Source organism: Protopterus annectens, chromosome 15.part0 (genome assembly GCF_019279795.1).
Source record: "Protopterus annectens isolate FY-2018-M chromosome 15.part0, PAN1.0, whole genome shotgun sequence".
Taxonomy (NCBI): Eukaryota; Metazoa; Chordata; order Ceratodontiformes; family Protopteridae; genus Protopterus; species Protopterus annectens.
Window position 1 is genome coordinate 479046636 of NC_056749.1, and position 14844 is coordinate 479061479.

Genomic DNA, 14844 nt, shown 5'->3' on the forward strand with positions numbered 1-14844 from the left:
CTGGCAGGAATTGAGCTTGTAGATTCACTTGGTAGCTCAAGGCTGTGTTCCACAATGCCATGGCTAGTCTGCAGAGGGGGTAAGAATGTGTACCCCCCTGCTTATGTACCATGTGACAGTGTTGTTCGTCTTTACCATTAGTTGTCCTGGAAGAATGTGGTCCTTGAAGGCTGTCAAGAGCATTCTGTACAGTTAACATTTCCTTTTGATTTATTTGCAGGTGCATTTGACTTGGGTTCCATTTGCCCTGAATGCACTTCCCTGCCAGGTGAGCCCCCCCCCCCCATGCATAGTCTGATGCGTCTGTTGTTAAGATTTGGGAATCAGGGGGTAATGCGAACGGTAGTCCCCTGTTTTGGTGGTAGGCCTCTAGGGTTTCTGCTGTGTCTGGGTTTGGCTTGAGAAGACCTGGAAGGGGCTGGAAAGGACCAATTTTTTGAGGGCCAGTGCCTACTAAATCTAGGAGGCTGAACTTGTAAGAAATCTTTAACAGTTTGCATAGATTTAGCTTTATCTTCCATCTTTTTAAGAACTTCCTCAGCCTTGTTGCCAAACAGGCGGTCCTGATTTAAAGGAGAATCCAACAATTTAGCTTTAACATGATCAGGCAAACCTTGCTCCTTAAGCCAAGCATGCCTTCTGAGCACAGACTCAGTAACAGCAGCCCTGCAAGAGGCCTCTAATGAATCAAATCCACATTGCAAAGTAGTTTTACAACCTGTTCAGCAGAATGCATTAAATCCTGTAATTCTTTATTTTCAGCAGAGTCAGGAAGTAACATAATTTTCTGTTTAAGCAATCCAATAACATGCCATTGAAACTTTAACAGATGAAACCTGGCAGTTTAAAGCCCTAATGGCCAAGGTTGCAAAAGTGTAAACTTTCTTACCCCATTTATCCGCCCAGGAGTCTCTATCAGAGGGGGTAGGATTTTTAGCAGTAGAAGCCTTAATGCCCTTGGGTCCCTGTGAAATAGTCTCTGGATCCGCAATAGGATTTTTGAAAAGGAACTTGTGAGAATCAGGAACCCTGTAATATCGGTCAGGTTTTCTGGGAGCAGGAGGTAAAGAATCAGGGGCCAAACTAGACTCTGAAAAGGCATCATCAACAATGTCTAGTACAGGAGGTACAGGTAAAGGCCTATGCTGAGGCAGGGGTAAGAAATCCCAAAGCCTCTTTTTTGAATCAGAAAAATCCTGGCTTTCCCAGTGGAAAAGCTCCCTTAGAGTATGTAAGGTCTCACCAAAAGAAAAATCCTCTGGAGGGGAAGCAGAGGGAATAGAGCCCTCATAAGTAGATAAGGGCAAATCCAGATCATCAGAAGAATCAGAAAAATCAGAATTCTGTTCAGAAGATTCATAAACAACTTCAGTCCTAGGTCTCTTAGAAAGGGAGGTTGGCTTCCCCTGATTAGAGTTATTAAGATCTTCAGTCATTCTTATAATTTATTTTTTAGGCCTAGAGGCCTGAGCATGCGGCCTGGGCGTCGGTTACTTAGGCATGGTTCGAGATTTTGGCCTAAATGAGGAAGGAGGCGTCGGTTTAATATGCAAGTCTGTAGGCCTGAATACACCCTCAGAAGCTGGTGCCTGCACAGCGGCTCCAGACCCATCCAAGGTAGAGACATCCATAGGTTCCACAGCTGAAGCATCTCGCGGCATACCGGACTCCGAATGGGTCTCAGTAGAGGCCTGCGAGTCACAAGTAGCGGATATCAGGGGCTGCGAAAGTGCCTCACTGAGTACCGGCGAACTAGCGACTGGCTTAGGAGAAGTGTCATCGGCAGCTTTGGACTTTGGCGGCCTGTCTCTGTCTTTATCTTTGCGTTTTTTCGGAATCCCGGTAGTCGGATGGCTAACCGACGGCATTTCTGGATAAGTAAACTGAGAACTAAAATATTTAGAAGCAAAAATATACCGACGACGGACAGTGCGCTGATTAAATAAAGCACAAAACCGAAAGCAAGGTACGTCGTGGTTAGGGCCTAGACAAGGAATACAGTAAGAATGAAAATCTTTTGTGAGGTATTTGCTTCCCACAAGTAATGCAATTATTAACTTTTACTGACATCGTTAAGGAGCAAGAAAAAGTTTCCCCATCGTGGTACTTAGCTTTAGTCGAAGACTTCGGTTCTGAAACTCGAAAACTAAAATTTCCGGAGTCGGCTAACCGGCACTTGCAAATTGCTTCTGCTTCGGGCACCGCATGGCAAGAAAGACTGATGTAATGGCGTCGGCTACATGTTTTATACCCCTGACAACCTGACGTCATGGAAGAAGGGACAGCAACTGACGCAGGACCCAAGACTTTGTTAATCAGGCCAACTGAGGGCTATTGCAAGCAGATAACCCAAATGTAATGACTGCAACAGTGAAACATGAAGAACATGGGAAATAGTGCAACCTCTGGTCATGATACTCTGCACCCAACAATCAGTGGTGGTAGATTTCCAGGCAGCTTGCTGCAGAGAGAAATGACTCCCGGCTGCTTCCAGAGGTAAGCAATAGGGCTGCTCCTCAGCAGCGCTGATGAAGCTGTCCAGAGAGGGTCCCTGGAGCCTTGGTTACAAGGACCCCATCTGCCTCTATAGGGGCATCTTCCAGAATTGTTACCCCCTTTGCCTCTGGGGGGTATCACTACCACGTGCGTGCAGCACGGAAAGGACCCTGAGATTTCTTATGCCACATTTTTCCACTCCTCTGATTCCTGGAGAAGGTACGTTGAGGGTTGGAAAACCGTAGGCCTACAGCAGACAGGGTCTTTCCATCTTGCTTGCACCTGGCTAGCGTGTCCTTCACTTTGGAGCCAAAAAGGGATGAAGCTTCGATGGGAGCATTCAAAAAGGAAGACATGAAGGGATCTGCGAGGTCACAAATGCGCATCCAGGCACGATGCCTCATAACAATGCCCAAAACCGCTGCTGTAGCCACTCCTTCGGTCGCATGTGACAGCAACGTCATGGACAAGTTGGATATTGATTCCAGGGTTGCGAGCTGCGAGGCCACGTTGTCCCTGACCTTGTCAGACAACTGTCCTGCTAGCGTCCCAGAAAGTTCAGAGATAAAGTCCCTCACGAACCTCGTAAAACATGCCAAATAATTCAGGGACCATATAGCAAAGGTCCCTGATGCAAAAACATGCTTCCCAAGTCTGTCCACTGCCAAGGACTCCCTGTTGGGTGGGGGGACAGCGGGACTTTCTTCAGCCAAGTCCTTTTTGTGGCTGCCTCCACTACCATAGTATCAACTGGCAATCCTATGGACCAATGCGGGTTCTCCTCAGGAGGGGAAAGAATTTTGCCTGGTCTCCGAGGGATTGCCTCAATGGAATCAGGGCTCTTCCAAGCTCGCTGGATGACGAGCTTGTCGGCAAGTGGGGTCACCCAAGAGGTAGAAGGCCAGGCGCAAAAAGCCTGCAGGAACACGGACTCCTCAGATGAAGAGTTGGAGGTCTTCCAGTCACCTCTCTGCTTTAACATTTCCAGGATGTCTCCGAAGGACCCTTCACCATCATTGTAATCCGTGTCTTCTGTTAAGGACTCCTCAGGTGAGTCCTTGTGCCTCCTCTTACACATCTTCTTTCGAGAAGCTCCTCAGTGGGGATCTCTGAGGAGGACTCGGAAGAGTGAGGATCCTGAACAGGGATGTTCTGCGGCTTCTCTGCCCGGTGTCCCGGGGTGGTCTGTGACAGCTGTAGCTCAGGGGGTGAAAACTGGGGTTCCAACATCAAATGAGTGCTGCCAGAAGCAAGTGCCCACTACATCACTCGGAAGGTAGGCCCGCCCGAAGAGGGATGGGGAGCCTGGAACCAAGGTCACACCCCGCACCGATGAACCTGCACCCAAAGATGGAGCCTCAAGCAGGATCGGCGCAGACTCGGCTATCAGCGCAGAGGATGGAACCGAGGAGAGAGGCAGCTCCATACCCAGCCCAATGAGCCCGTCTCCCAATCCCCAAATTGAGGAAGGACCAGTTCAGTGGGAACCAAAGGGTCAAACTTGGAGCCAGAGTGAGGATGCACCATAGGTGCAGAGGTGATGGGTTCCAAGAAGGATGTTGGAGCAGAAGGCTGTGGAACCAAGATGGTCGAAAGAGGAGTGTAAGATGGAGTCTGTGGATAAGACAACCCAAGTCATGCAGGTGGATGGGTCTTAGAAAGTGAGGGGATCCCCCTGGCTAACAACAGCTGGTCTAGAAGATGCACCACGTCGTGTTCCAACATGCTCCTGGTGGATCTAGTGGATACTCCGGTTGGGGAGTCAGGACATTCGACGAAGAGGTTATACACTTGGCCCAGAAACGGATCTATGGAAGGGGAGTATCAGGTCCGTGGTCCAAGATCTGCTGACACTGATGTCTCTAGTTTTGAGACCAGAAGTAAAGGGGTCAAATCCAGTGAGGTTGGTACAATGCTCGCTGATGTAGTGGCACTCTGAGACAAAATGGTCGGTTCCAAAATGGAAGCTAATGGAGTAGTCAAAGGTGTGACCTGATCCAAAGTGTCCACAGGTACCGAAGAGCAAATTAGGTGTAGTAAGGTCTATGATCGGTGCCGAAACAGGCACCAGTATCGAAGATTTTCGAGATGGTTGGAGCTGAGGAAGATGGTGCCGTAGAGGCAGACTTATGCTCTGAAGATAACTTTGGGACCTTTAATTTCACAGGCTTGCTCTGATCACCTGATGGTGAAGAAGGAACAGAGTGGGATCTCTTTTTGTCCTTAGTAGGAGGGGTTGAGATCTCCATTGCAGAAATGGCCTCTGAGAAGGGAAACTCGAGTAACCCTTCAGAATGAGTTTATTTTTGCGCTCATTAAGAGTGCGTTGACTGAAACTCTGACAAATGTCACACAGAGGCTGCACCAATAGGTGGGGTACTCCCAAACAGTATACACAGTCATCATGAGAATCATTATTACGTAACTTGCCCTTACATGAAGTACAATGCTTAAAACCTGAAGTACCCTTCTTATCCGACATCTTGATAGAAAAGACACCACAGGCCAACTGCTTAATACTACTAGAATAATGTCAACTCTGTTCAAAAAAGTCACAAAAATAACAATACACTGGTATGTAGAGAAAAGGGAAACACCTGAATAGAATTCAAAGCTAATAGGTTAAACAGGAGAGAATACCAACTATGGTACTGAAGAAATACCACAAGAGTTAAGAGAGGAAAGGCCATACCAACAATGGTACTTGAAAGTTTACCAATGGGTAGAGAGGAAAAAACAAGGTTAGACAGAAGAAAAGACACTGGAAATACAAATCGCTTAATAAAATATGAAGATATCCAAAATTTTTCAGACATATCAAAAAAGTTCCACTTAGCTGAGAGCTCAGCTGAAATGCAGCTTTACGGCTATGCGGCAAATGAGATCTGAGGTAACAGGGAGAAGGGCATTCTGGGTACAGACTTAGCTTGAGAGTTTTTTTTGGCTAGTGCAAGCTTGATAAAAAGGCCGACTTGGTTCAGAGGGCTCTGAACCAAATCCATTCGTGATGGATGGAAAGAAGATTAACAACATCAGATACAATGTCACACTGTGACTACTTTTTAAGACACCGCTTTTTCTTCTTCTCAAACTTTTCTATATACAAAATATGTCTGTTAAGATGGAAGCTGGGGGTTTCATCCAAGATATAAACAAGCTATGTCCCAGAACTGATATGGGCCAGTGGGAGACTGGTTGGGATAGGGTAGGCTTCAGACATCTTGGCAAATCTCCTTTCTAGAGGATCTTATTTAGGTACAGCTGCAATTACCTCTAGCTGAAGCCTGGGAATTGCTAACTTAAACATTACATATAAGAAATACAGAACACAGAATGTCTCTCTTGTGATTTTCTCTAGAGAGGTATTAAAATAAGGCTATAAAAAGGAAAGTCCTACATAGTGTTCATTGATGTGGAAAACATTTAGTGACCATCTGCCACTACAGCACATTACTACCTCTTCTGGCCAGCTTTCTGGTCACAAACGTTGCAATACCAGTAACTACTGAGGTTACATTCCTCAGATGTCCCTTCCTCAGAAGGCAAACCAACTTTGCAAAACTCTTAATAGAGATCATGAACATTTTAATATTAAATGTCAATTGCACATCTCATGTGGGTACAAGCATATCTAAGAATAGATAACACAAATGTCATTACTTAAACAGAAATAAATAAACTACTCTGAAGTCCATTGTTGCACATATTAATAATAAATCAATAATCACAGAGACTATAATACATTATTAAATGGAAAATATATGTTTTTAAAAAACAGAGAAAAGATTCAGAAATGCTTCTTAATACACTAACAACTGAATATGCCACAATCACAAATTTACTGTACCTGCTCCTGTAGTAGACACTTCTGGTTTTGTTGGAGGTACAAAAGGAGGCCAATGTTCTGGATGCTTCTGTACTAATTCAAACATTCGAAAACTTGGCTTCTTTAAAATGTCCTAACGGTAAACAAAAATCCAGTAATGAGTGTTGCTTTTCTTTATATTTATATTGTAACAGTGTGCAGACATCAGATTACAGTTTTAGTCTCTTGGAAATGTATCAGAAGCAAAGTAAAGCTACTTACACCAGAGGTTTTCTACCGGTGTGCCGCGAGAGGTCGACAGAAGTGCCACAAGATTTTATGAACAAATATTTGCACTCTTAAGCTAAATAGATAAAATGCACTGCAATGCATTTAGAGCTAAAATCAGTGAGTGCAATTGAGCGATCTTGTGTAAGTGTGTGTGTGTGTGAGACAGAGAGACAGCGATATAGTGATCTTGTGAGCGCATGCGTGCATGAAAACAGAAGAGACTGTGTGTGAAAGAGATCAAAAGAGAGAGTGATCGACGAATCTTGTGTGAGTGAATGCATGTATGAAAGCAGAACAGACCATGTGTGTGAGAGAGCTCAAGACAGAGAGTGATCACGGAATCTTGTGTGAGTGAATGTGTATGAAAGCAGAAGAGACTGTGTGTGTGAGAGATCAAGAAAGTGACAGTGATCAAATGATTTTGTGTCAGTGAATGAGTGTATGAAAGCAGAAGAGACTGTGTGTAAGAGACATTAAAGAATGAGCTCAAGTGAGTGATTCCCTGGCAGCAGTTAAGATGTTTGCATACCTCCCAACCTCTTACAGCAAGAAATCTGGACAAAGGATCAAAAATGGGGACACTTTTTAAATATTGCTTCTACAAATTTAGAAAATAAATAGAACAGGTTTTGCAATAGCGTGAATTTTCTGTACTGTACGAAATCTGAAACTCAAATGACTGTCATTATTTTCTTACTACAACCCTCAAAGATTTGCAAGAAAACCACAACTTTATGAGAAACAGACCAAAAATATGAGGCAAAAATCTGTACAAGTGAGAGGTATGGGTTTGAGTACCTCTCCTCTTTGCTCATGGTATCTGGATAAGCCTAAAATTAACAGGAGACAAAGGCTCGAAATGGAAGCATATTTTAAATGATTTGTGTTCTGAACTGTGTGTATGTGTGTATGTGTGTGTGTGTGTGTGTGTGTGTGTGTGTGTGTGTGTGTGTGAGGGAGATCAACTGCCAGCAGCAGTGAAGAGGTTTGCACACTTCTGGACCTTTCAGCTGATGAAATTTGGATAAAGCCTAAAATAAAGGGGGAATAAAGCCTCAAAAATAGGAACATATTTTAATTATTGCTCTTGAAAATTTACAAACTTGCTTAAATAAATATATTTGTGTTGGCATGAATTTTCTGAAGGAAATCGTCTGAAACTCAAATGTATGTCATTATTTAGTATCTTCAATCTCCAGTGACTAGCAACAAACCAAGCATTTATGAGTAAGGGACCAAAAAAAAATACCTGAATATTTTTTTAAAGTGTTATATTCTGACCATAAAATGATTCCTCCAACATTTATACATACTACAGCAAGTTTGAAGCATTAGGCAGCTGAACTATTTTACATCAAAAATATATAAAAATAGTAATAAAAAATAAGCACACAGAACAAATTCTAGCATTCACTTCAGTAGCTCTGCATGGTGATGTTGCATGCTTTTTCGATGCCTAAGCAAAAAATGTTCAGCTGTACACAAATGCCTACTTTGAGCAGTCATGTTTAATATATTTTTTGGTGTGCAGCAAGATTTTTGTAATTAGTTTGTGTGTGACATGAGATGAAAAAGGTTGAAAATCACTGACTTACACTAACAATAGGCTGCCCTGCTGCTTGATTAAATATTTAATACATCCTTGCAGACTAGATTTATTTTATTGTTTTGCATTCTGGTTAACTGTTTAGAGTGCTACTGCTACATTTTTCCTTTATTTCTTGATTTTGCCTTTAAATCATTCTAAAGGGCCCATGATACTTGAAATTGCCTTTTCAAGGTAGTTAAGTTGTTTTGTTGTAGCATTACACTTGCAAGCTATCTTTTTTAATGATTTTACTTCAAGATGTTAGCAGTGTCGTGTTACAGAGGCAAATGCCCAGAAAGTAAATTTTAACCACAAAACTACCCTTAGAACTGAAACCTGTAAGTTAGTGTGGCTAAAACAAAGCCTTTACTTGGAGGCAATCTTAGAGCAGCTAGTTTGTACAGTAAACAGCACTACTATCAAATCTTAGCACGGTCTAACCTGGTCTAGTGTCAAACCCCAGAGACACCCAAGCAGACCTCTGTATAACTCAGTCCACAAACTACAGCAGCTCACCCAAATACAGGTCCAGATAACATGAATATGCAACTTTCAAACATCTCTGTAGCCAACTTGGTAGATATGGGCATCCTGAGACAATGTAGCAATTGTTTCATGTTCATAAACTTTTAGTTATGTACTCACCATAACTTCAGATGTTTGGGATCCATCTCGCCTACATTCTGACTGATGGGTTCGGAGCCGATCCCTCGGCTCTGACTCGGCACGCTTATGCTATAGAGCGAGGCCTCTAATTGGCTGAGCTATCTTTATCCCAGGATGCACCACTACTAATCCCCCAGATCTTGTTTGTCCGCATTCATGCACACATGCACAGCTTGTTTATATAACATTGTTGGATGTTTCAAGATGAAACAACAGGATTCGGACCTTCTGATATCCTCTGATCTCCAAGGAAGGGGGAAGGAGGGTGGGTTATTAGGAATGTAGGTGAGATGGATCCCAAACATCTGAAGTTATGGTGAGTACATAACTAAAAGATGTTATGTGATCCTATCTCGCCTACATTCTGACTGATGGGACAGCGTCCCTAGCACCTAAATCCCGGGTGGCTCATTGGAAAACACTCCTGAGCACTGTGGAACCAAATGAAGCTCGTCCTCTAGGTGCCACATCTAATTTGTAGTGAGAAATGAAGGTGTGCGGGGAAGACCATGTAGCCGCAGCACAAATGTCACCAATAGCAAGCTTAGAATGAAATGCTACCGAAGTAGCCATAGCCCTTGTAGAATGAGCCTTGACAGAGGTGGTAAGCTGTTTGTTAGAATAAATATAAGCTTGAGTAATACAGTCCCTGATCCATTTGGCAATAGTGACCTTTGTGACAGCGTTGCCCAATTTGTTTTCTGCAAAGGATACAAACAACTGATCTGTTTTCCTTGATTGTTTGGTCCTATCTAAATAAAAACGTAACTGTCTGTGGACATCTAGTGTGTGGAAAATAAACTCCGCTTTATTGGAGTATTTTGGGAAAAAAAACTGGAAGCTCCAACGATTGTTGCAAGCATAAAGTAGAACAAACTTTAGGAACAAAAGAAGGATTTGGTCTGAGGGACACCCTGTCTGTATGAAAAACCAAGTACGGGGGTTTCACTGACAAAGCTTGAAGTTCTGAAACTCTTCTGGCTGAAGTAATCGCCACTAGAAAGGCTGTCTTCCATGATAGAAACTTTAGATCACAGGTAGCTGCCGGTTCAAAGGGGAAAGAAGTCAAGGCACGCAACACTATATCGAGATCCCATGGAGGTGCAGGATGAGAAATCAGAGGTCTTAGAGCAGCACCTTTCAAGAAGGTCTTACACAATCTGTTGCTCATTAAAGGTGGGTCTATGGATTCATGAAAATTAGAAATCGCTGCCAATTGTACTTTGATGGTAGAAACTGAAGAGCCTTGATTGAAAAGAGGTCAGGAATTTGAGTACTTCTGCCACGGGAGTAGAAATGGGGTCCAGGCCCCGGAGTTGAGCCCAAATAGCAAACCTTTTCCATTTGCTAGAATACAGTTTCTTCGTAGCAGACTTGTGGGCTGAAGATAATATGTGCACAACATCTGGATCCAGTGTATGTCTCCTGACTATCGTCGGAAGAGGAGGAGCCAGGCCGTCAATTTTAAGGTGTGTAGGGACTGGTGTAGTAGTCCCGACTGATGAATCAGTAGGTCTGGGACCTGGTCCAGGAACCATGGACCTTCCAGAGCATGTTTGCGAAGATAGGGAAACCACACTTGACGAGGCCAGTAAGGAGCAATTAAGATCATCTTGCTCCCTAAGAGAGATGCCTTTTGAATCACCCTGGGGAGGAGAGGAACTGGAGGGAAGGCATAAAGCAGGCCGGTGGGCCAAGGATGGACTAATGCGTCCATGGGGCTCTTCCCCGGAGCCAGGGTTAGGGAGAAAAATTCTTTGCACTTCGCATTCAGAGGAGTCGCGAAGAGGTCGCAACACGGAACTCCCCATTCGCTGAAAATCTGCCTTGTAACTGTCATATTCAGAGACCACTCGTGAGGAGAGAGGATGGTTCTGCTCAACCTGTCGGCTATGATATTGGACTTGCCCGGTATGTGAGTAGCCACTAGGAAGCGTTTGGTCGTGACTGCCCATTCCCAAACTCTCATCGCTTCTCTGCAAAGAGGATAGGATCTGGTCCCTCCCTGTTTGTTCAGGTACCAGACAACTGACATGTTGTCTGAGTGAACAGCAATTACGCCCCGAGGGAGATAATCGTGAAGGGCTTGAAGGGACAGGAGTACTGCCCTCATTTCTAGGATGTTGATGTGAGGGGTCTCTTCCGGGTGCCATTTGCCTTGGACTGACCTGCCCAGGGAATGCCCCCCCACCCCGTCTGGGAGGCGTCCGTGGTCAATGTGGCCGCCAGAGGAGGAAGAACAAAGGGTCGTCCCTGATCCAAATTGGAGGACACTAGCCACCAGCGAAGGTCCCGTTTGCAAGATTCTGTGATCCATATGAGATGATTGAGAGGGAGTTCCTGAAAGGACCACTGAGTTGAAAGAAGCCACCGGAGGATTCTCATGTGTAACCTTGCCAAGGGAACTAGCAGAACTGTGGCAGACATGGATCCCAATAGCTGTAGGACCATTCTGGCTGGGGCTTTGGACCTGGGGAGTAAGGCTCGAACCTGATTTTGAATGGTTTGAATTCTGTCTGCAGGTAGATAGACCCGCATCTGGTTTGAATCTATCTCTACCCCTATGAATCTTATTCTTTGAGATGGCAGCAACACAGACTTTGGCCAATTGAAGGTGATTCCAAGGGAATTGCCCAGTGATATTGTGGCTTGCAGGCTCCGTAGAAGTAGATGCTTGGAGGTGGCAGTTAGGAGCCAGTCGTCTAGGTACGGAAACACCTGGAATCCTAGATTTTCAGGTGAGCAGTCACTACTGCCAAGCATTTGGTGAACACCCTGGGGGCTGTGGTGAGACCAAAGGGCAGCGCACGGAACTGAAAAGGACTGCCTCCTAGGCCGAAGCGCAAGTGTCTCCTGGACGTCTGATGTATTCTGATATGATAATACGCGTCCTTGAGGTCTATGGAGCACATCCAAACACCTTTCTCCAACAATGGGAGAATGGTTTGTAGAGTGACCATTCGGAACTTGGACTTCTTGACTGAACGGTTTAGGTTGCTTAGGTCCAAAATGGGCCTCAAGTCCCCGGTCTTTTTTGGCACCAAAAAAAATCTTGAGTAAGTCCCTAATCCGATCTGGTCTGCGGGGACCGGTTGGATGACTCCTTTTGGCAGCAGCTTTGAAATTTCTGAGGCTGCGGTATCCCGTTGACTGGGAGGCGGGTCCGGGATTTTTTTGGACTGAGGGAGGGGGGGGGCAAGAGAATGGGATGGAGTAACCTCCGGCGATAATTCGAAGCACCCATCGGTCCTGAGTGATCCCTTCCCAGGCCTTCAGGTGCTTGACGACCCCGACTGGCTCCGGAGCAGCACAGTCGGGCAATCCCTCAGGGACTATGAAAAGCTGAAGAGCCACGAAAGGACTTGCGGTCTTCAGTGTTGCGAGGGCCTCTGCCGCCTCTGGGACGACATCTTCTGGATGAATTTCCCCCTCCTCTGCCTCTGGAGGGGGAACCTTCCTGCTGAGAGGGGTAAGACTTCTGAGATCTACGGAACCACATCTTCCCTCCTCTTTTAGCCTTGTGATAAGGCCGAAAGGGAGTGGAAAATCGTGCCCCTACGGCAGTCAGAGTCTTACCCTCCTGTTCACAGCGGGTAAGTGTGTCTTTTACCTTGGGTCCAAACAGGGAGGACCCATCAAAGGGGGCATCGGCAAATGAAGACTTAAAGGCCTCCGCGAAATGACACAGGCGGAGCCAGGCTTGTCTCCGTAGAGCGATGCCTGTACCTGCTTATTCGCCCCTTGATAACGAAATGAGCCTCATGGACGAGTTCGAAATGGACGACATTGTAGCCAGCTGAGATCCAACCATCTAGGCCAGCTCCTCAGGCAGGTTACCCAAGAGGGTATTGGATAGCTCCTTAATCAGATCCCTCTGAAATCTCGTAAAGTGCGTCAGGTAGTTCAAAGACCTCAGTGTAAAGGCCGCTGAACTAAGGGTGCGCTTACCGTACCGATCCATGCTCCTAGACTCCTTATTAGGAGGATGGACGGACGTAGAAGCCTCTGCTACATCTTGCTGGGTAGCAGATGCCACCACCATAGCATCTACAGCCACACCTTTAACTCTCTATCCGGGGAGAAATTTGTTTGGACGAGCGGGCACCGGTTCCACAGAGTCTGGGTGTTCCCACGCCCTTCGACAGATCAAATCCAAGAGCTCGTTGAAGGTCGGAGACACCCAGGAGGCGGAGGGCTGAGCCCCGAAGGCCTTCAGGAACACCGACTCATCAGCAGAGGGAGGTTTGGACTGCCAGCCGCCTCGTTGTTTTTGGGCTTCTAGGATGTCTGCAAAGGAGACATCATCCGAGGACGACTTGGGGGACCCCTCTGCATCATCGAGATCAGTGTCAGATGTCAAAGACTCATCAGGGGAGTCAACATGCTTCCTCTTGCACGTTTTCTTCCTGGGAGGTTCCTCCGAAGAGGCTTCAGAAGGACCTCCAGGAGGGGGAGAAACCCCAGCGGGGGTAACCTGAGGCCCAGGGGCTCTGCTGTCTACAGACAGGGGGACTGCCAACGACCCAGTCTCCAAATGTAGGGAAGGAGCTGGGGAAACTGTGGAGGTAGCCAAGGAAGATTTGGCTAAAGCACTCCTCATAGCCCTGAAGGCGGGACCACCAGAATCCTGGGAGTGTCCCCCACAGTGGACGGTACTCCTGCCGCCGATGCACCAAGAGGGAGACTTGGGACGCATCAATCCTCCCCAGGGCCGAAGGAAGAAGTCCATGCACTGAACTCCGACCCAAGAGCCGGAGTAGGAGCAAGGGTCGGGCCCGACCCTAACACCTCCACTGGTTCCACCAGCACCTGCTCCAACGGTGCCAAAGCTGTTGGAGGAGGAAATACAGTAGGGGGGTGGACCATCGGCTCCGAAGCCAAATGGGCTGGAGCTGAAACCATCTTTTGGAACACCGGAGACTGGAAGAGTCGAAGGAGCACCCTGTCGATGTCCGAATCAGACATCTTGGATGATCTCGAGGATACCGATCGGGCCCGAACCGATTTCTCCATCGGCTCCGAAGGGCTCGGGGACCGGCTCTGAAATGACTCAACAATTATCGGCTCCGAGGAAACCTTCAAGGAAATTTCCCTCGGTGCCGATAAGGACTTCGCCCAGGGGAAGAGTCTGAGCCGATGACCCTTATCGGCTCCAATATCAGTGGAGCTGATGAGGGTGACCCGCCTCTCGATGCTCCAGACCTCAGCTCCGAAACCAGAGGGGTCGAGGCTGGAGGCATCGAGGCAGACCGTTCCGACCTCGGCTCCGAAGTCCGTGGAGCCGATGGAGAAGTCTGCTTAGTTTTCTTAGCAGTCGGTTCCGACTGACTGGTCGGAGCCGGCGCTTTCCTCTTTTTAGAAGGAGACGGAGAGGAAGATAAAGCCTCCTCGAAGGAAGGCTTGATTAATCCTTTGAGGATTAATTTGTTTTTCCTCTCCTGGAGGACTCTGGAGGAAAACGCATGGCATACACTGCACGATTCCTGCAGATGTTTAGCACCAAGACAATAGACGCACGAGGAGTGGTCGTCCGTTATGGACATTTTGAAGCCACACCTCGTGCACTTTTTAAACCCGGAGGGTTTATGCTCTTTAGACGTATTCAGGCTACAAAAAACAGATAACTACAGTAAACACTAAAGGGTTTGACACACAAGAACACAATTATGTAAGCCACTAACTTAGTGTAAATAATTTAAACTAAAGAACTTTTTTTTTTTTTTTTTTTTTACACAAGATTGAGAAAGAGAAAAGGAAAAAGAGGAGGGCCAAGACCCTCTAACTTAAACGGGTACTTGACCCACACACAATCACAAGAAGTAGTAACCACAGGGGAAGGTCCCTCTAACTTAAACGGAATCTTCTCTGACAGGAAAAAAACACCAAATTTTACCAAATCTTAGAAAAAAACACTCGTACACAAAGAATAGCCGTTAAAACAGCTTTTGGGTTTTAAATGAATCAAATACTGACAGGAAAAAAGCCTAATATATAGTAC

At 46.0% G+C, this 14844-nt stretch overlaps 1 protein-coding gene across 1 annotated transcript in view; it reads right to left on the reverse strand.

Moving 5' to 3' along the window:
- Positions 1 to 14844, reverse strand: part of ATG4A (autophagy related 4A cysteine peptidase) — a gene marked incomplete in the record, with an annotated part of 835516 nt that overhangs the window by 24828 nt on the left and 795844 nt on the right. Inside the window, 1 exon segment of the mRNA XM_044057209.1 lies at positions 6344 to 6455. Coding sequence (XP_043913144.1) covers positions 6344 to 6455 — 112 coding nt within the window.